General features: G+C 45.5%; 2 protein-coding genes across 2 annotated transcripts; one reads left to right on the top strand and one right to left on the bottom strand.

Moving 5' to 3' along the window:
• Nucleotides 1-11328: 11328 nt before the first annotated feature.
• LOC125533891 (non-specific lipid transfer protein GPI-anchored 16) lies at nt 11329-12358 on the top strand. The gene is made up of 3 exons (XM_048697220.1): nt 11329-11761; nt 11853-11915; nt 12032-12358. The coding sequence occupies exons 1-3, from the start codon at nt 11425-11427 to the stop codon at nt 12199-12201; spliced, it is 570 nt and encodes a 189-aa protein (XP_048553177.1). The 5' UTR covers nt 11329-11424; the 3' UTR covers nt 12202-12358.
• Nucleotides 12359-13541: 1183 nt separating this feature from the next.
• LOC147986429 (uncharacterized) lies at nt 13542-14376 on the bottom strand. Its single transcript, XM_087540047.1, has one exon. The coding sequence runs from the start codon at nt 14243-14245 to the stop codon at nt 13700-13702; it is 546 nt and encodes a 181-aa protein (XP_087396173.1). The 5' UTR covers nt 14246-14376; the 3' UTR covers nt 13542-13699.
• Between the last annotated feature and the right edge of the window lie 5457 nt (nt 14377-19833).

The raw sequence follows: 19833 nt of genomic DNA, 5'->3' as shown, positions 1-19833 counted from the left end.
TTTGTGACACGTAACTCACATTTAATTCATGAGTTGTACAAACATCACAAATTGAGTCACACAGGTACTACAAAACAACTGTGTAACTTGTGTTCACATTTGATTTTTCACATAATGCAAATGAACGTATATTCTCACAACAATGATGCGGATAGGTTTCTACTTACGTGTACGATCATAATGTAATTTTTCTAAGTTTTATAAAACGAGATCGTATGTATTCAGGTTATGAAAATCCACACCCGGTCAGTATGTACTTCCTCTGTACACTAATGTAAGACGTTTTTATAGTTCAAGTCTCTTTTTTTCATACAGAGGTATTGCTATGGAAGGGGGCGTTACGTTATTGTTTTGGGACATTTTCAAATACTGGTCGTTGCCCTTCTACAAGAGAAGTTATTTTTAATATCAGAGAATTGACCTTATACATGTTGAATTTGCAATTCCCATGTACACCTATAATGGTGTCGGAAAGTGCTACCCAGAGAATGGGCATATGGATAGCAAAAGTCAAACTTTTTAAGTTTTGAAAATTAAGAATCCTTTTTTCTTTGTCGATGTAAAGGATTGATAGAAACTTAACATCTACTATCTTTTTGTAAAGAACATGGATATAAAATGATTGGCACAAAATTACAAGATGATTCTCGCATAACAAATTATGTAACTTACAATGTAGGTTGTATGCCAAAAATAATTCTGTAAATTTTAACAACTCAGAAATGGTGTGTTTTTTTATCAATATTTTGACAAGAGGGGTTTAGGCAAAAAAAAATGTTCCCAGTATTGGCTGGGTTTTTTCATAATTTTTTTCTAAAATATATAGGCAATTTGTAAGCTAAAGTTTTGTAAAAGCATTTTATGCACTCGTGTTCTAATTATGGAATATTTGCCTTATACCAATTTTTTTTGTCTGGAGCCAGATGCTTACTTAAAAGGGGCCAAAATAGGCATATCAGGCGAGGTGTTTTCCTCCATGCTCTCGCGACCAAGGCGAACTGGCAGGCGGCCGATCTATCCACCTCATGGGCGTTGACTTTGGGACCCCTTTTCTATGTCTGTCGCTCCGACGATGGGAGAGGGCCGAGACCCCATGGTTTCGGTCCATTAGCGGTACGAGTACGGATAACTTAGGGTTTGTCTCCAATTATCGACTCCAACGAGATGATGGTGGCGTGGTTGGCATGAAAGAAACTCTCACTGTCTTCCCCACACTCTTGTGGCGATTCTTACCGCCATGAGGCTTGCGGGGAATTGTGTGGTCCTCGCGGAGGTAGCGGCCGCCAGCGCTTCATTGTCGAGATGGTCTCTTGAGCTACCATCCACCTCTAAGTCTTTCGGTGGGATGGAATCACAGACCTCTGACGTGGATTTTCGTCGTCTCCTTGGGACAACGAGCTTAGGGTTTCTCATCGTGCGGACATGTCGACAAGTTCTTGTGTCAGATGATTCAGACCGATTCAAGGGTTTGACAATAGCACATGCGCGGTCTCTAGGTGCACATGCATGAAACTTTTCAATTGTCGTCAACAAGATCAAACTGGACCCGGCTGGGTGCAACGAGAGCACCGCGTCATCGGTTTGTTCTGGTGGTGACATCGTTCATTCTATAGTCCGGCCTCAATGTTTTTTTATTATATGTGGTTGCTTATAAGATAATAAGGGGTTTTCTGCAAATTGGAGCAGAGAAGTGGGCTATCTCTACTTCTATAAAAATCTGAGTTGGTGATGATGGTGTGCCTGCCATCTTTCACCAATAGCCGTCGGATCTAGATCTGACGCATACAAAACAAACTGCTACAGTTTTGCAAAAAGATGCCCGCACATGTTTCCATATTTACAAACAACTCATTGTCTCTCACAATCAACCTTATCTCTTCCCCACCACATCCAAAAGGCCATGGAACAATCTGGTGTGATGACTGCTGCCGACGCCGTCCACCCCCAATCTTGTTGTTCCATGCAATGCACGGGCATCTTACTAGTTGTTGCATAAATGTCACAACTTACCTCACAGCCGTTAGATGCAGATTTAATGGTCAGAAATGACGGATGACAGACACATCATCATCACTAACTGAGCCTTTTATAGGAGTAAAGATAAGAGGAGATCTCTTTGTTTTTTTGTACACTACCTTCATTTAACAATGCAGTGCGCCCATGCTTCTCAAGATTCAAGTTTGACCGTAAATTGAACCAACGTGACCGACTGCGTCGGGAGCAAAAATTATGCCAGTGAATTCATATTTTTTATATGAATTCAGTGATATGATTTTTGCTCCCGTCACAATCAGTCTCGTTGATCAAATTTACAGTCAAATTTAGATATCGAAAAACGCAGGAGCACTACATTGTGGAATGAAAGGAGTATATGCTTAGTCCTAAAAGGCCTGCACGTGCGTGGATTGTGTAATGCAATATGAGACGCAAGACACTTACGCTCCTACAAAATCATTAGAGACGAGAAAGGGAGCCGATCGAGGAAAGGAAAGAAAGTAAGCGTGACGAACGAGACGCACCCACGAAGGCAGAAAAAAAGTCAGCGGAACACGGCACTGATCGATATGTCCAGCGAGGGATACGACGGCACGAAACACCTGTACTCACTCGTACCAACCATGTGGTTCCATGCGTGACGCACGGGCAAATTCTACGGGGGTTGGTGGTTGTTGCGCTAGGCGGCGGCTACGGCTACGGCCACGGCCACGCACTTTGCTCGGACCTCCCTCGCGCCGCATGATAAGAAAATAGGCAGTTTTTTGATTAAATTAATTCATGAATAAATCATGAGCATGATATGGACAACATTAATAACACACTGATTACGATCTAACAAAGCATGTACTATGCATATAGTAGAAACATCTACGCATATCGCTAGTACTGCTACAACAAAAAGAAACACGAGAGGGATAAACGATGTATACCCTCCAATCGGCCACGCGGCGGTGGTGGCGGTGGCAGCAGCCGCGGCATCCTCGGCGGCCTTCTTGTCGGCCTCGACCTTCTCAGCGGCGGCACGGTCGGCGTCGGTCGACATGGTGATGACGAAGGTGATGCGGACGTAGATGAACAGAAGCGAGCAGTCGCGTAGTCGCTACCCAAAAACCTAATCGCCCCTCTCCTCTACAGGATCCGGAGAGGCAGGGTTTCGGAGGCCTGCTCTCCCGTCAACCGTGTACGCGGTGAACGGGACGGAGTCGCCGGCGGCAGCAGCAGCAGAGGAACGACGTGGGCGTGGAGGCGGAGATGCGTTCTGTTTCGTGTCGGTTGGGATGTGCGGCCGCGCCGATGTCTCAGATCGTGGCCCTACCTGTCAAAGACTCGTCGTTCCTGACCGGCAAAAAGAAGCGCATAGGAGTGAGCTCGGCTCGGCTCAATCCCGCAACCCACGGCGCGGCGCGGCGAGGCGAGCGGAGGAGGAGTGCGCGAGGGCCTCATCTATTCTTAAGCTCCAATAGCATGAGGGAGAGAATCCCTTATAAACCACTGCAACTCTCCTTTCACTTCCGGGGTGAGACTAAACTTCCCACCACCTTGTCATGCCACCTACATGGGCCCTTTGAGATTAAATCTGAAATTGTCATATGGGCTCTAGGCCCATCTCATATTTCAACAATCCCCCACCAGATCTCAGGGGCCCAGTTTGTCCTTTGTTCCAAACGCTGTTTTGATATACCAGCATCTTAGTGGAGACCGATTAAGGTTGAGCTCCACCTAGATCAAGTAGTTACACTCCTTCACAACTGAACAATGGACTATGCCTTGAATTGTCAGTTTGGCGTCAAGAAGTTTCACCACAAGTCTTACTGATACGAGGCTGCCGAAGGCCGACCCCTCGGGTGGAGCATATTAGTCACACTCCTGGCCTGTTCATGAGCTTGCTAGAGATCATCCCAATCACATAGACTGTGACCAGCAGTCGGGCTCATATAGGCGTGTTTCTCCAAAGATTGCTCTGTAGGATAGCATCTTGCTTATGCATATAAGCCTTGAAACACATTAAGACAGTAGTCATCCTTCCATATAGTTTCCGAGAGTATTGCATCTCCAACGGAGTGGGTTAGTAAAGTTACTCTCCTCAGTTCACCGCTGGCTTGTTTTCCCAGGTCCTATTCACGGGATCTCCGATCACATAGGTTGGGTTACTACCATGGCAACTCATGTGGGTCTCATACCCATCTCCCTTGATGCGCTATCTATCACAACACGTGATAGCCCTTTAGTAAAGACATCTGCCAGATTCTTAGCCGTTTGAATATAATCCAATGCTATCACTCCGGAGTTCCTCAATTTTCTGACAGCTTTCAATCTCATTCTTATGTGTTTGTTGGACTTCATGTTGTCCTTTGAACTCTTCACCTTGACAATAACTGTTTGATTGTCGCAGTTCATAAGGATGGCCGGAACCGGCTTCTCAACCACTGGCAAGTCCATCAACAAATCTCGAAGCCATTCTGCTTCGCCACCCGATGTGTCTAATGCTGTTAATTCTGCTTCCATTGTCGATCTTGTTAAGATCGTTTGCTTGCAAGACTTCCAGGAAACAGCACCATCTTCAAGAGTAAACATATACCCAGTTATGGCCTTCATCTCATCAGCATCAGAGATCCAATTCGCATCACTATACCCTTCAAGTACCGACGGGTATCTGGTATAGTGAAGTCCATAGTTCATAGTACCTTTCAGATAACGCATAACTCTCTCAAGAGCACGCCAATGTACATCGCCCGGTTTGAAAACAAATCGGCTCAGTTTGCTAATAGCAAATGCGATGTCAGGCCTCGTTGCGCTCGCTAGATACTGGAGTGAACCAACAATTTGAGAGTATCTCAATTGATCTATAGTTGTGCCTTTAGACTTTCGAATCAGCACACTAGAATCATATGGTGTTTGAGATGGTTTGCAGTCCGAATATCCAAAGCGACTCAACACCTTCTCAACATAATGGGATTGTAGAAGTGTAATCCCACCCTCATCATCTCTCAATAGCTTGATGTTCAAGATAACATCAGCCACTCCAAGGTCCTTCATCTCAAAGTTCTGAGATAGGAAAGACTTAACCTACTCGATCAACTTGAGATTAGTCCCAAATATCAGTATGTCATCAACATACAAACACAGAATAACTCCTTCGCCCCCACCATAGGGATAGTATACACATTTGTCGGCCTCATTAACAACAAAGCCAACAGATGTCAACGTTTCATTAAACTTATCATGCCATTACTTAGGCGTTTGTCTCAGGCCATACAAAGATTTCACCAACTTACACACCTTTCCTTCCTGACCATCCATCACAAAGCCATCAGGCTGTTGCATAAAGATTTCCTCCTTTAGCTCTCCATTCAGGAAAGCTGTCTTAACATCCATCTGATGAATGAGAAGACCATGCGAGGCCGCCAACAAGAGTAATACTCGAATGGTGGTCAGTCTGGCCACAGGTGAATAAGTGTCGAAGAAATCTTCTTCTTCTTTCTGGGCGTAGCCCTTGGCCACAAGCCTAGCCTTGTACTTTTCTATCGTAGCGTCAGGCCTAAGCCTCTTCTTGAACACCCACTTCCATCCCAATGGTTTGCAACCATAAGGACGTTCAGTAAGCTCCCAAGTCCCGTTAGCCATGATGGAATCCATCTCGCTACGGACCGCATCCTTCCAGTAGTCAGCTTTTGGAGATGCACACGCTTCTGAAATAGAAGTGGGATTATCCTCCACGAGGTATATGAAGAAATCATCACCAAAGGTCTTTACAGTCCTTTGTCTCTTGCCCCTACCAAGGGTTTCCTCATTATCCTCCTCAGGATTTTCATCATGTGTTTGATTATAATATTCCATCTTGATGGCAGGTTCAGGAGTCTCCTCAGATTCCTGTCTAGAAGTGCTTTGTACATCTCTCATGGGGAAAATGTCCTCAAAGAATGTAGCATCTTTAGACTCCATAATTGTACCGACCTTCATGTCAGGTACCTCAGATTTCACTACTAGAAATCTATAGCCAACGCTATTCATAGCGTAGCCCAAATTAACACAGTCCACAGTCTTTGGTCCAAGGTTACGCTTTTTGGGGATCAGCACATTAACTTTCGCCAAGCAGCCCCAGGTACGTAAGTACGAGAGTGTTGTCCTTCTCTTGGTCCACTTCTCGTAAGGAGTGATCTCGTTATCCTTTGTCGGAACTTTATTCAGGACATGACATGAATCATTATAGCCTCCCCCACCATGCCTTGGATAACCCTGACGTATCTAACATGGCGTTAACCAAATCAGTTAGAGTACGGTTTTTCCACTCGGCAACCCCGTTTGACTGGGGTGAGTAGGGAGGCGTCCTCTCGTGAATAATACCGTGTTCCGCACAAAAGGCATCAAACTCTTTCGAGAAGTACTCTCCACCACGATCTGATCGTCCTGTTGGCTGGCGGTTGGGGGCTCGGCGGCAAACACCTGCCAGAGTGCCGGTGCCATCAATCCGCGCGACAGGCAGCCCCTTGGATACGCGGCACCCTTAGCGGAGCCACCCCACCCACCCTGGCGAGTACTAGACCCGCCACCCGAAAATGCGCACGGCATGGCCAAATCTGCGCGCCCGTGCCGCACCATGGTCTCAAGGAGCAGTGATTGCAGCCTTGCAGGCTTCGCATCTCCAGCCGTCCCGCTACCGAGTAGTTGTTTTTTTTTTTTGAAAAGGAGGATCATCCTCAGCGTCTACATCAATCCGTGCATGTAGCCATGCTACCGAGTACTTGTGCCCTCGCCTCAGAATCTCCAATGTTGGACCATCTTTTTTTTTGTGTGTGTGTCTGACCATCTATTGGACATTATCCAATATTTCACGGACACTGTTGAAAAAAAGAATATTCACATACGCATTCAGATGTGTCGAAAGACAAACGAAATGTACTGAAATTCGGTATTTTTATTATCAAATTTGACGGAATTTAAAAGCTCAAAGTGAACGAAACTAAACTAGGACAAGTACCGGACAGTGACATAGTAGGCATGGCCCGAGAGGCCACCGACACCTTCCTCATCGTCGTCGCGGGCATTCGAGTCGTCGGAGTCATGGTTGCGTTGTGGCGGAAGGCCCGACAGACGTCGCGGCATCACTGATCGGCCGCTGTTGCACGATGATGACGCACACGCTCTGCCGCCTCCGCCTGACACTGGATATGCCGCGGACTGCGCCTTGCGTCGCCCTGCCGTTGGCTTAGAGCCGGGCCAAGCGCTCAAACTCGGCCAACCCCATTGGAGCAGCTGGGTATTGAGCCAACACCAACAACGGGCGTCGGAATCCGCGGTGATCTTAGACCAATCGAGGGCCCAAGCCTCCGCCAACACCCAGGTCGATGTCATCTGGCTCTTCGCGAAGCCGCCCTGCACTGCACGTTGCGTCGCTCTTGGCGCTCCTCCTCCTTGGGAAGGCAATTGGACAACGAGGAAGACGCGCCGCCTGCGCTGCCGCCATGGCGGCAATACTCAAGGCGGTTGCGCGGCTTGGACGGCGGGGAGGACAACTCCTCTTTCACGCTGACTGGGCGCCACTGGCTGCCCGGCGGGCGATGCAGCTGGGACGGCGATGCCTCCTCCACGTGGTGTTCGATATGGATGACACGACATCACGACAGAGAGGCAGGCTCCTCCTTCACGCTGTGTCCGATGACGCCGCAATTGGGGAGGGGATGATGACGCTGGACCACGATCGATCAACGAGCACTGCAACACTATCTCCATATGCGGCGCGAACTCGTCGTCTGTCGCAACCTTGGTGGCGCGAGGGGTGGGTTCTGCTCCTGATCATCTGAGAAATTGGCTTCGCCTTGACTGCGAACATACCCATGGATGACGAGGGGTCCAGAGACCATGGAAAGTGGCGCCAACTAGATCTAGAACTCCTCACGGATCAGGAGCCGCGCGTTGGCCACCACTTCTCGGTGCAGGTCTTCTTTCCCATCGTGGCGACCGGTGGTGGAGGTGTGGTGGTGTGTGACGGCTTTGGGGAGGAGAGGAGGAGGATAGGGTTTGCGTCTGAGGTCGGCTGACTTAAAATAACCGAGGCGGCGGTCCAGTGAAGCTTGAATGTGGGCATCAACCAAAGTAGGCTTCTCGGTAGTCGTGCCATCGTCAATGCAAGTTGGCAGGTGGTAGGTCCAGCCGTGGTGAAAACACAACGGGATGGTTCTAGAGTGGACGCGACGAGAAAGTTTTATTTGTGGGTTCGGTGTGGCGAAGTCGGACATGGCGGATGTCCGTACTCCTCCAGATCTGCCCTGGTTTGGCCTGATGTGTTAGATTTTGAATGCAACAATTGGTCCGAACAGATTTCGTGAGCCGCGTTGGATGGCTAAAAATGTCCGAATCATATGGCCCGAACATTTGCGGGGCGGTTCGGTGACCCATGCTGAAGTTGCTCTTGTAAATCTGGACCAAACGGTCCGGAAATTTGTAACGAATCCAATACAGATGTCCATTTTAGGCTAGACCGGTCCATATGTCTGAAATCCCCCATGCCGACACCAAGTCGGGAAGCTCTCGGAAGTTGTTGGGGAGTTTGGACATCCGCCATGCCAGACTCCAACACCTTTGTCTCACCCAAAAACGGAAAAAGTCTAAAATAAACCTTAAAGTTATAGACGAAAGCTAAACCAAACCCCTAACACTCAATCCCGGAAATTGGCACTCTGAGCTCTATAATCCCGGTCCATTTTAAACCTTGAGAAGACTTCGCCGGTATTTCCTGAATTGGGCCGACCTAGTAGCACAGTCGCTCATGCGCGCGCACTAATTTGTTTTTTCATAGTTTTTCTTTTATGTTTTCTTTATCTTTTTTCATTTTTATACATGTCTAATTTTTCTCAGTACCCAATGTACATTTTAATGCATACATTAAATATTTGATAAAATTTTGATATTTTCAAATACATTATGGACATTTTTAAATTAAATGTTTTCAAAACTTTTTTGAATGCATGGTAATATTTTTCCAAATACATGTTTTAAATTTTCTTAATGACAATAAACATTTTATAAAACTACACAAACACTCTTTTACATGGTTCAACATTTTTTAATTTGCATACACTTTTTTTCAAACACATGTCACGTATATTCTGTTAAGGTTATAACACATTTTTTTACAACACGCAAACATTTTTTTACATTGTACAAAAAGTGTTCGCACTTTAAAATTTTGTTCAGGTTTCAGAAAAAAATTACATTTCAAAAAGTGTTTGCACTTTAAAATTGTGTTCATGTTTAAAAAAATTGTTTATATCAAAAGGTGTTCTCTTTTTGAAGTTGTTCGTTTTTTTAAGTATTCAAAATTTTCAAAAATGCAATTTATAAAATGTTCGAAAATTTCAGAAATAAATAGGTTTTCAATACTTGTTTGCCCCTAAAAAAAAGTTTTGAAAGTTCGACGCTTTGGCTTCTGATTAAATATTTTTGGCCTCTTATTATGTACTCCCTCCGTTCCTAAATATAAGTCTTTGTAGAGATTCTACTAGATGGACTACATACGGAGCAAAATGGATGAATCTACACTTAAAATGCATCTATATACATCAGTATATGGTTCATAGTGAAATCTCTATAAAGACTTATATTTAGGAACGGAGGGAGTAAGTCATAGTAGTGGTGTAGAGGCTAGCGAAATCAGGTCAACCGTCCCAAGTTCGACTCCAAGGCATGTTTTTCTCTTTTGGAATTATTACATCGCGCGTTAAGAAAAAGAAAGAAAGAATTTTACGGCGCGTGATAATATAAAAAACGCTTTATGCCTGGTGGGCCGTCTCAGTCAAGTCCGCAGCCAACTATCTGTCTTTTTTAAAATAAAACATCATTTACGAAATAATTTATGAAATTCCAAAAATATTTTTCAAAAAATGTGACACAATTATGAAAATCCGAAACATTTTTCATAGCATGTGAAAAACTGTTGGAATTCTGGAAAAAAATTGACAAATGTGATTTTTTTAAAATCATAAACAGTTTTTTAAAATACAAATATAATTTCAGAATTCCAAATATTTTTTTAAAAACACAAAATGAATTGAATTCGTTCCAAAAATATAAAACAGGAACATTTTTTTAACTTCTGAACAATTTTAGAAATGTTCGAACATTTTTTAACTTCACAAATTCTTGTTGTGTTATAGTAGGCCGGTCCAAATTCTTGTCCATGAGAGAGTAGCTGGTTATCCCGACCGGGATTGTTGTATTCCCGGTGTGCCAAACTGATCTAGGGTCTAAAATAGACCAGGATTACAAGTCCAGAGTGCCAATTTCTGGGATTCAAAATTCAGAGTTTGATTTAGCTTTCGTCTACAACTTCAAAGTTTATTTTGGACTTTTTTTCCCAAAAACCCACCTAGAGCCTGCGTTTTTTCACAATCTTGTCCTACTATTCCAATCTCTATCCACCTAGAGATTGACGCTCATCCATACCCCCTTCCCCGGACGTTGCACATGCCTTGCCAAACTTGTTTATATATAAGTCTGGTTTAAAGCATTTATATATTCCTCGTATATGAATATTTTAAATGTCTATTTTACGATCCGACATCGTTCTGTTATTCTCACATGTTCAAATCCGGCATTCGAATATGCATCCGTTATGCTTCCCGATCTGCAAATATATATGGAATATGATACGGTATAAGAATTATCCATTCGAATCTGATCTGGCTTCACCCATATAGTGGTAGCAATGCATGGTGCCATAGGTGGGCATGCGCTTTGCGGGATCTTTATGGCCATCGATGTGGAAACATTTGTGGTCTTAGGGCATCTCCAACGCCGACTTGCAAATTCTCTCTCGCGCGTGCAACCGACTCCACCCGCGTGCCTCAAGTTGCATCGCTCGGGACAATCTCTGGAAAAACGTCCGATTCGAGCGCTCCTCCGGAGCCAGGCTCAGACATGCTTTAAGGTTTGTGCGTGCCAAGATTACAGTGTGCAATTCACGCAACGAAACGGCCCAAAATTGCATCTAGCGGGTCTCGCTGAGACTAATGCACTCTACCAATGGTTGTACTTGATGTAATCTTTCTGACCACTTAAATTTGTATTTTTAGATGGAAAAGACAAGTCATAGCTCACCTTGTGCCAGCTCGATGATCAACTGATAATTGGTTATGGTAGTTAACCCAACTCTCAACACGTCTAACTGACTACCATACCATCCCAAGTTTCCAACTCTCAACACGTCAACATACGTAGTATAAGAAAAATTAGTTATGGTGGTTACACTGCCACAAACCAACCTCTGATCTACCAACATGACGCCAGCTCCAACACTATATAAACGCACGCAACGACGATGCATCCATCCATCCATCCATTGGCACTCCAACTTCTTCCCCTTCAAATAATCGCGCGGGCTTGTGCTAAGCCGTGACAAGTGTCATATAGGCAGCTACAGAGATCAGGATGGACCTCAGGGCGCTCGCCTTTGCCGCTACCGTGCTCCTCGCCCTGGCCGCGCCGGCGCCGGTACTCGGGCAGGGCGTGGCGACGTCGTGCACAGCGTCGCTCATCACCAGCTTCACGCCGTGCCTCAGCTTCCTGACCAACAGCACCAACGGCGGGGGGTCGTCGCCGACGGCGGACTGCTGCCGGTCCCTGTCGGCGGTGGTGACCACGAGCACCAGCTGTGCCTGCCTCATCCTGACCGGCAACGTGCCGCTCGGCCTGCCGATCAACCGGACCCTCGCCGTCACGCTGCCCAAGGCCTGCAACTCCATGTCCGTCCCGCTCCAGTGCAAAGGTACCCACGTCCTGTCCCGAAAGCACCGGCGGGAATCGAATTGTTGAGTTGAGCGTGAAGTTTCCGTTTCTCATTTGGGTATGAACTGCAGATACGTCGGCTCAGCTCCCAGCTCCGGGCCCCGTCGCAGTCTCTCCTGCCATGCCCCCGCTGCGTAAGAACCTCGCTTAACAGTTAACTTCCTCTGCCAGTCGATGGGTCTGGCTTTTCTTTCTGCCGCGATTGGTTTTCACTGATGAATTGCCGTGGATGATCTTGTCGAATTTGCAGCGCCAATGACGCCGGAGTCGCCGGAACCACCGTCCGAGACCACCGTGACGATGCCGCCGGCTAGCCAGACCCAGGGGCAGACGAGGCCGCAGGTGGTGCCCAGTTCTGCCTGGAGGAACAGTGCGCCTGTGTCCATGATGCTCTTCATCATTGGAGCCATGCTGGTCTGATCCGATTCGAGTTAAACTGAGCACGCAGGGCGGCTCTGTTGCTGCAAGACGTGCTGATTAGTATACTAGTACTACGAGTTTTTCGTGCTTGTTTCGTCGGACACTTGTACACATATGAAAATAGTATAATTAATTCAATCATTGGGCAAGTACACAATACTGTTTGTTTCCCCATTTGAAGCAATTAACATGTGAGGGCATCCCTAAAACAGACGCCATATCCTATGCGTCCGGACACGTCCGTGGACACGAATCCCTAAAACGGACATTGTATTTATCTACGGATCCGTTCATGGACAAGGATACAAAACCGTCTGTGACACTTCAGATGAGATTTGAACACGTTTTTCATGCAAGCCCAATAATTTTCATTTCATATCAAATTCATTACATTTTTCATTTTTGACATATTTCAACTAAACAAAAGTGGACGAGACTATTTTAACCCAATCTAAATGATCTCCGGCCGTGGCGGCGTCGTGTCTTTTCCAAGACGGCCGCTAGGGCACCATAGGCATCATCAGCATTGACTGTGGCGGCCCTCCACACTGCGCAGGAGGAAGCGGACCAACTTCTCTGTGAGCACCAGGCGGCATCCGGACAACGGTGTTGTGACGATCCCTCACCCTTCCGCTGGAGGGACGACGACGACGGTACGAACGGTGACGGCGGTGCGGCCAAGCATACGAGGTCGTCGTCCGCTACAGTAGCCTCCTATATTTTTTTCATCTAGCTCTTAGTTCAACAGTCAAAATATCGTTTGTTTTATGTGAATTATGTTCGAACTTTATTGAAATCCGTCATGTTTGATACAATATGTCTAGTTATTCAATTTTGGTTTGAATTGCATGTGGCTACGGTTGGATGCTGACTCTGACATCAGTCGGTAGTGGTGACGTGAAGGGGAGAGAAATAGAATGCGGCTAGGGTTGGGTCGGCTTAAATAGTCGGACTTGGGGCCCCGGGCGGCGCGTCGGGAGAGACATCACCGTCATGAATGCGCCCTCACCTCCCTCATAAAAAGAATCGGATGCAACGCCCATCAGGTAGATGGATTTTTGAGTGTTTTCGGCATGAGTCCCTGCGGTCAGTTTGACATGACGGGCATGGGTCCTTACGGTCAGTCTGACATGGCGGACATGCCCACGCCTCTCGTATGGTCAACAACCGTCATGTATGTGTCTGTAGGGTGGTGGTGGTTGGCAAGCCCGGCCATAGATTCTGTTAGGAGTGAGTTACACCGAATAAGAAGGTCAAAGATTTCAACACGCAGTGCCTAATCAATTTGTCAGTAGGTACAAAGAGACAGTACATTACTTGTCATGGATCCGATGGTGAAATACAAAGAAACTCGCCAGACACGCGCAAAGACAATCAATCCCAACGCATAGCACACACGAACTATAGAAGCAACAAAACAAATCGATTTATCACAAGACTAGCGAGCCAACTGTCGCGGAAATGCAATAATAACCCTGATTAACAAATTACAAGAACCCTAGATTAGCGGCGGGCGTGGCTCCTCCGCGGGATCCGTCCGCTGACACCGGGGAGTTTCCACCGTGGCCTGGCCGAAGAGCGCTGGGAATTCCTGCTGCAAACTGTCGATAGCATCCTGGGGTAGCCCCTCCATCATGTGCTCCAGGTAAGAATCGAACTGGTCCTGCGGCAGCAGCTCCGGCAGCTCCTCCATCGGGGCGACCTCGAACTCGAACGGGCGCTCCTCCTGTTGCTTCACGATTGGAAAACCCTCTTCTGCCCGCCACATATCGAACGCTTGCTGCAGCTCGATTAGATAATCCTGTGCCGTCTGCGGGTGGAACGGGAACTCATCCTGCTGCAGCTCCATTAGAAAATCCTCTGCCGTCCGCGGCTGGAATCGGAACTCATCCTGCTCCATCTCGGTTAGAAATCCCTCTTCTGCCTGCGGCTGGAACAGGAACTCGTCTTGTTGCAGCTCCATTAGAAAATCCTCTGCCGTCCGCGGCTGGAATGGGAACTCATCCTGTTGCATCCCGATTGGAATCCAATCCTCTTCTGCCATCGAGCCGGCTGCTACTCCTTTTTTTCTTCCTGTTTGTTTGTTGAGGGAATCGAGCCAGCGGCCGCTTTAGTTTGGCTTAATAGATGGCTATGTTTTTTTTAGAGGAAAAGATGGCTATGTTTGAGATTCCGAGGAACAGATCGGGGGCTTTCCCGGATATATATAGATGGCGATGGTTCCTTTACCGTGTTCGACATGAGTCATAACTGGGCCGTGCCCGCGCCAAACAAGCTTTTCCCTTAAACCACACAGTCGTATCCGATACCAGCACTGCATAGTTGTCGTCGAAACGGGGGGCTCCTAATGGGGAGCTCCTATACGCCGCATTTTGCGGCGAATAGCTCACGCGACGCACAGGGGGCGCGCGACTGGGCCGGCCCAGTCGCTGTCTCGCGCGGAACGTAAAATTCGCAAAAAATAAGATCAGGCTACAAACTGTCGATAGCATCCTGGGGTAGCCCCTCCATCATGTGCTCCAGGTAAGAATCGAACTGGTCCTGCAGCAGCAGCTCCGGCAGCTCCTCCATCGGGTGACCTCGAACTCGAATGGGCGCTCCTCCAGTTGCTTCACGATTGGAAAACCCTCTTCTGCCCGCCACAGATCGAACGCTTGCTGCAGCTCGATTAGATAATCCTGTGCCGTCTGCGGGTGGAACGGGAACTCATCCTGCTGCAGCTCCATTAGAAAATCCTCTGCCGTCCGCGGCTGGAACCGGAACTCATCCTGCTCCATCTCGGTTAGAAATCCCTCTTCTGCCTGCGGCTGGAACAGGAACTCGTCCTGTTGCAGCTCCATTAGAAAATCCTCTGCCGTCCGCGGCTGGAATGGGAACTCATCCTGTTGCATCCCGATTGGAATCCAATCCTCTTCTGCCATCGAGCCGGCTGCTGCTCCTTTTTTTCTTCCTGTTTGTTTGTTGAGGGAATCGAGCCGGCGGCCGCTTTAGTTTGGCTTAATAGATGGCTATGTTTTTTTAGAGGAGAAGATGGCTATGTTTGAGATTCCGAGGAACAGATCGGGGGCTTTCCCGGATATATATAGATGGCGATGGTTCCTTTACCGTGTCCGACATGAGTCATAACTGGGCCGTGCCCGCGCCAAACAGGCTTTTCCCTTAAACCACACAGTCGTATCTGATACCAGCACTGCATAGTTGTCGTCGAAACGGGGGGCTCCTAACGGGGAGCTCCTATACGCCGCATTTTGCGGCGAATAGCTCACGCGACGCACAGGGGGCGCGCGACTGGGCCGGCCCAGTCGCTGTCTCGCGCGGAACGTAAAATTCGCAAAAAATAAGATCAGGCTACTGCTAGGAATTGAATCCATGACCAGCTTCTTACGCGTGCGACGGGCTAGCCACCAGGTCAGGCAAACTACTCGGCAACATTGGCAGCACCACGCTTAAAACAAACTGCCAGCAGCGGCAAAAAATAAAAACCAGTACTCCAAATTCCCAAAATTAAACTTGCAAGATTTTTTTTTGAAACACAAACATTATTGGGGCACTCGAAATTTTTACAAACAAATAGGAACGAAAAATTTCATGCAGGACATTTTTCGAAATTACGAACTACTTTTCATAAATGCAAAACATATTTTAAAAAACAATAACAAAAATTGAAAAACTGAACATTTTTCAAAATTAAACAATTTTACAGAAACTCAATCATTTCTTGACTTCATGAATTAATTTTGAAAGCCGAACATTTTTTTTAATTTGTGAACAAAATTTTAGAATTATAGCACTTTTAGAATATGTGAACAATTTTGGAAAACAGGAACATTTTTTAAAATTCTCATTTTTTAAATTTCTGAACAAAAATTAAACAATATAGAATTGTTTTGAATTGGTGAACCAATTTTGAAAAATGAATTTTTTTTAATTTTCAAAATTTTGCGAAATGGAATGAATTTTGGAAATCCCATAAAATTTTTGGTTTTGTCAAAAAATGTGGAAACATAAACATTTTTTGAAATTCCCAAACATTTTTAATTTACGAACAAAATTTTAAACAAGTGAACAATTTTTGAATTAGTGAAAAAAATCAGGAAACATGAACATATTTTAAATTCCAATAAATTTTTGAATTTGTGAACAAAAATTTAAATAGGTGAACAATTTTTGAATTTAGGAACAAAATTTGAAAACTATAGCATTTTTAGAATATGCGAACAATTTTGAAAAACAGGGACATTTTTCAAATTTCCATTTTTTAAATTTGGGAACAAAAACTAAACATGCAATACTTTTTTTGAATTTGTGAACAAATTTTGAAATCTGAACATTTTTTAATATGTGAACAAATTTTGAAAACAATATATATTTTTGGAATTCGCAAAATGGAAAGAATTATTACAATTCCGGAACCTTTTTCAATTTGTCATTATTCTTAACTAGGAACATTTTTTTGAAATTCCCAAAACATATTTGAATTTGTGAACAACAATTGAACATGTGAACACTTTTGGAATTTATAAACAAATTTTTTAAACTGGGAACTTTTGTGAAAACGAATTTTTTTGGTTTGTGCACAAAATTTTAAAAGGCGAACATTTTTTTGAATGTCCGAACATTTTCTGGAACGAAGCAAACAAATTTTGAAATTTTGTTTTCCTTCGGAATTTATGAACAAAGTTTGAAAACTCGAACATTTTCTATAAACTGAACAAAATTTGAAAATTCCAACATTTTTGAAAAAGAAAATTTGAGAAAGAGAATGGAAAGGAAAAAAAAGAAAACAAAAAAAATAAAAAAAATGTAAAGTAAACAAAGAGAAAAAGGAATAAAGGAGAGAAAAGGAAAAGAAGAAATAGGGAAAAAAGAAAAGAGAAGCAGAATAGAAAAAAAATCCGGTTTAGGAACCTTCTAGAAGTTTTCCAAAACCGTAAAAAATCATCTGGGAACTTCGAGAAGGTTCCCAAAACCGGAACGCTGAAACCACTTAAACGGGCCGGCCCAAATCCGAACGATCCCTCGATTGCCTGTGCGAAACAGCAACATCTTGCCGCAGCGAGCGGCGAATAGGTTTTTCCCTCCTAACGGGCGATTCGGGCGCCCACGCGGCTGTGAACTGGGCCGGCCCAGCAAAAAGTTAAGTCAGTGAATAGAGCTCGTGTGGCGGCAAAGGGCCCGCATCCAGTGGCTGGCTGAAGGTGATAGCAATACAAATTTTTTCCATAAAAAAACAAGTGCACGTAGGGCCAAGAATAATATCTTGGAGCTCCAGAAAGGTGATGGCTCTATGACATCGGATTTTGATGAGATGGCGTCCATGGTGACGAGCTTTTATAAGGATCTGTATGCTTCGGAAAACACCATTGGGATGGAAGAGGTTCTCTCCCACATCCCGGTGAAAGTTGATCATCAAATGAACAGTAGGCTGGACTCACCGTATACAATGGAAGAGGTTAAGTCTGCACTCTTCCAAATGTTTCCTACGAAGGCCCCGGGGCCAGATGGTTTCCCTGCTCACTTTTTTCAGAGGCACTGGGACTTGTGTGGTGATGAGGTAACAGAGATGGTGCTGCGTGTTCTGAGTGGTGATGATTCATCGGAGGAGATAAACAAAACTTTCATCTTTCTTATTCCCAAGATTGCTAGTCCAAAAAATTTAGCCCAGTTTCGACCGATCAGTCTCTGCAATGTGATCTTTAAGATCGCATCAAAGGTATTGGCTAACCGGCTCAAACTTATTCTCCCCGAGATCATTTCTGAGGAACAATCTGCATTCGTACCTGGCCGCTTGATCACTGATAATTTTATCTCTGCTTATGAGTGCTTACACTATATGAAAACCAAGAAGGTGAAGGGTAACCGGTTCTGTGCACTAAAACTAGACATGATGAAGGCCTACGACAGGCTTGAATGGCCATATTTGAAGGCGGTGATGCTGAAGTTGGGTTTCAGCCCTCGGTTTACTGATGCTATTATGAGGTGCATAACCTCGGTGTCGTTCTCTGTCATGTTTAACGGAGGACAGCTTGATGAGTTTAAACCAACTCGAGGGTTAAGGCAGGGAGACCCTATATCACCTTACCTTTTCTTGTTGGCGGCGGAAGGTCTTTCTTCGCAGCTTAAATCCATGACCCCCGGAGAGAGTATTCGTGGGATCCAGGTTGCACTGGGAGCACAGTGCGTTAATCACCTTCTTTTTGCAGATGATATCTTGCTCATTTTTGATGCTACACCTGAAATGGCGGAGCGAGTAAATGTGTTGCTCCAGAAATATTGTGAAGCATCTGGACAACGAATTAACAAAGAGAAGTCTTCTATTTTCTTTAGCAAGGGTTGTTCGAATGTCTTGAGGAAGAATGCCATGCAAGTTCTTGATGTTCAAAATAAAAAGCTGCCAGAGAAATATCTAGGCCTCCCATCAGATGTTGGGAGAGCTAATGAGGGATCTTTCAAATACCTGAAAGATGGGATTTGGAAGCAGGTTCAAGGTTGGATGGAAAAGGCACTCTCAGTCGGAGGAAAAGAGGTTCTTATTAAGTCAGTTGCACAAGCAATACCTACATATTCTATGGCGTGTTTCAAGCTTTCGAGGGGTTTGTGCCTACACATCAATGGCCTGCTGTGTAAGTTTTGGTGGGGCTCCAAGAAGGGTGAGAGGAAGACTGCATGGGTCTCATGGGAGGTGATGACTCAAGCCAAGTTTATGGGAGGTATGGGGTTCCGTGACATTGAGATGTTCAATTTAGCCTTACTGGCTCGTCAAGCATGGCGTTTGCTGCAAGAACCTGACTCCCTCAGCGCACGTATACTCAAGGCAGTTTACTACCCTGATCGCAACTTTCTGGAAGCCGAGCTGGGGAGCAAACCATCCCAGGTCTGGCGCTCTATACATGAAGGTCGGGATACTCTCAAATTGGGCATAATTAAGAGGATTGGAACAGGAAGTGAAATGAACATCTGGCATGACAATTGGATACCCCGGGATCACAAGTTGAGGCTGGTGTGTCCAAAGATTTCAGACCCTCCACAACTTGTATCGGATTTGATTGACCATAGCAATGCTTGCTGGAATATTGCTGTACTGGATGAATACTTTTATGCGATGGACAGGGAGGCGATTCTGAAGATTCCGTTGAGTACTCGAGCTCAAGATGACTTTTGGGCCTGGCACTACGATAGGAGGGGTGTTTTTTCAGTTTAGTCTGCTTATCGACTTCTAGCCTCGACGAAACAGTAGAGAACGGATTGGCTGGAGCATAACCCGAGCCACTCTCATGGCGACGAGGACAGGAAATCTTGGGGAAAACTATGGAACCTGAGAATCCCGTCCAAGATTAAGGTGTTTGCTTGGCGTTTAGCCAAGACTTCGCTCCCAACCGGAGATGTCCGGAATCATAGAAAAATGACAAATACGCCGGCGTGTTCGATATGCAACGCGGCTACCGATTCCTGGAGACACTCCTTATTTGATTTGCCATATGTCCCGATGTGTGTGGGCTTTAGCCGAGGAGGAACTGACTGAAGTTGCTATCTCAAACCGAACGGCAGATGCAAGATTTGTTGGGGAACGTAGCATAAATTCAAAATTTTCCTACGTGTCACCAAGATCAATCTATGGAGTCATCTAGCAAC

This window comes from Triticum urartu, chromosome 2A (assembly GCF_056163025.1).
Source record: "Triticum urartu cultivar PI428250 chromosome 2A, HENAU_Tu73, whole genome shotgun sequence".
NCBI lineage: Eukaryota > Viridiplantae > Streptophyta > Magnoliopsida > Poales > Poaceae > Triticum > Triticum urartu.
The sequence above is the reverse complement of the archived record's forward strand: the minus strand, read 5'-3'. Positions and strand labels throughout refer to the sequence as shown.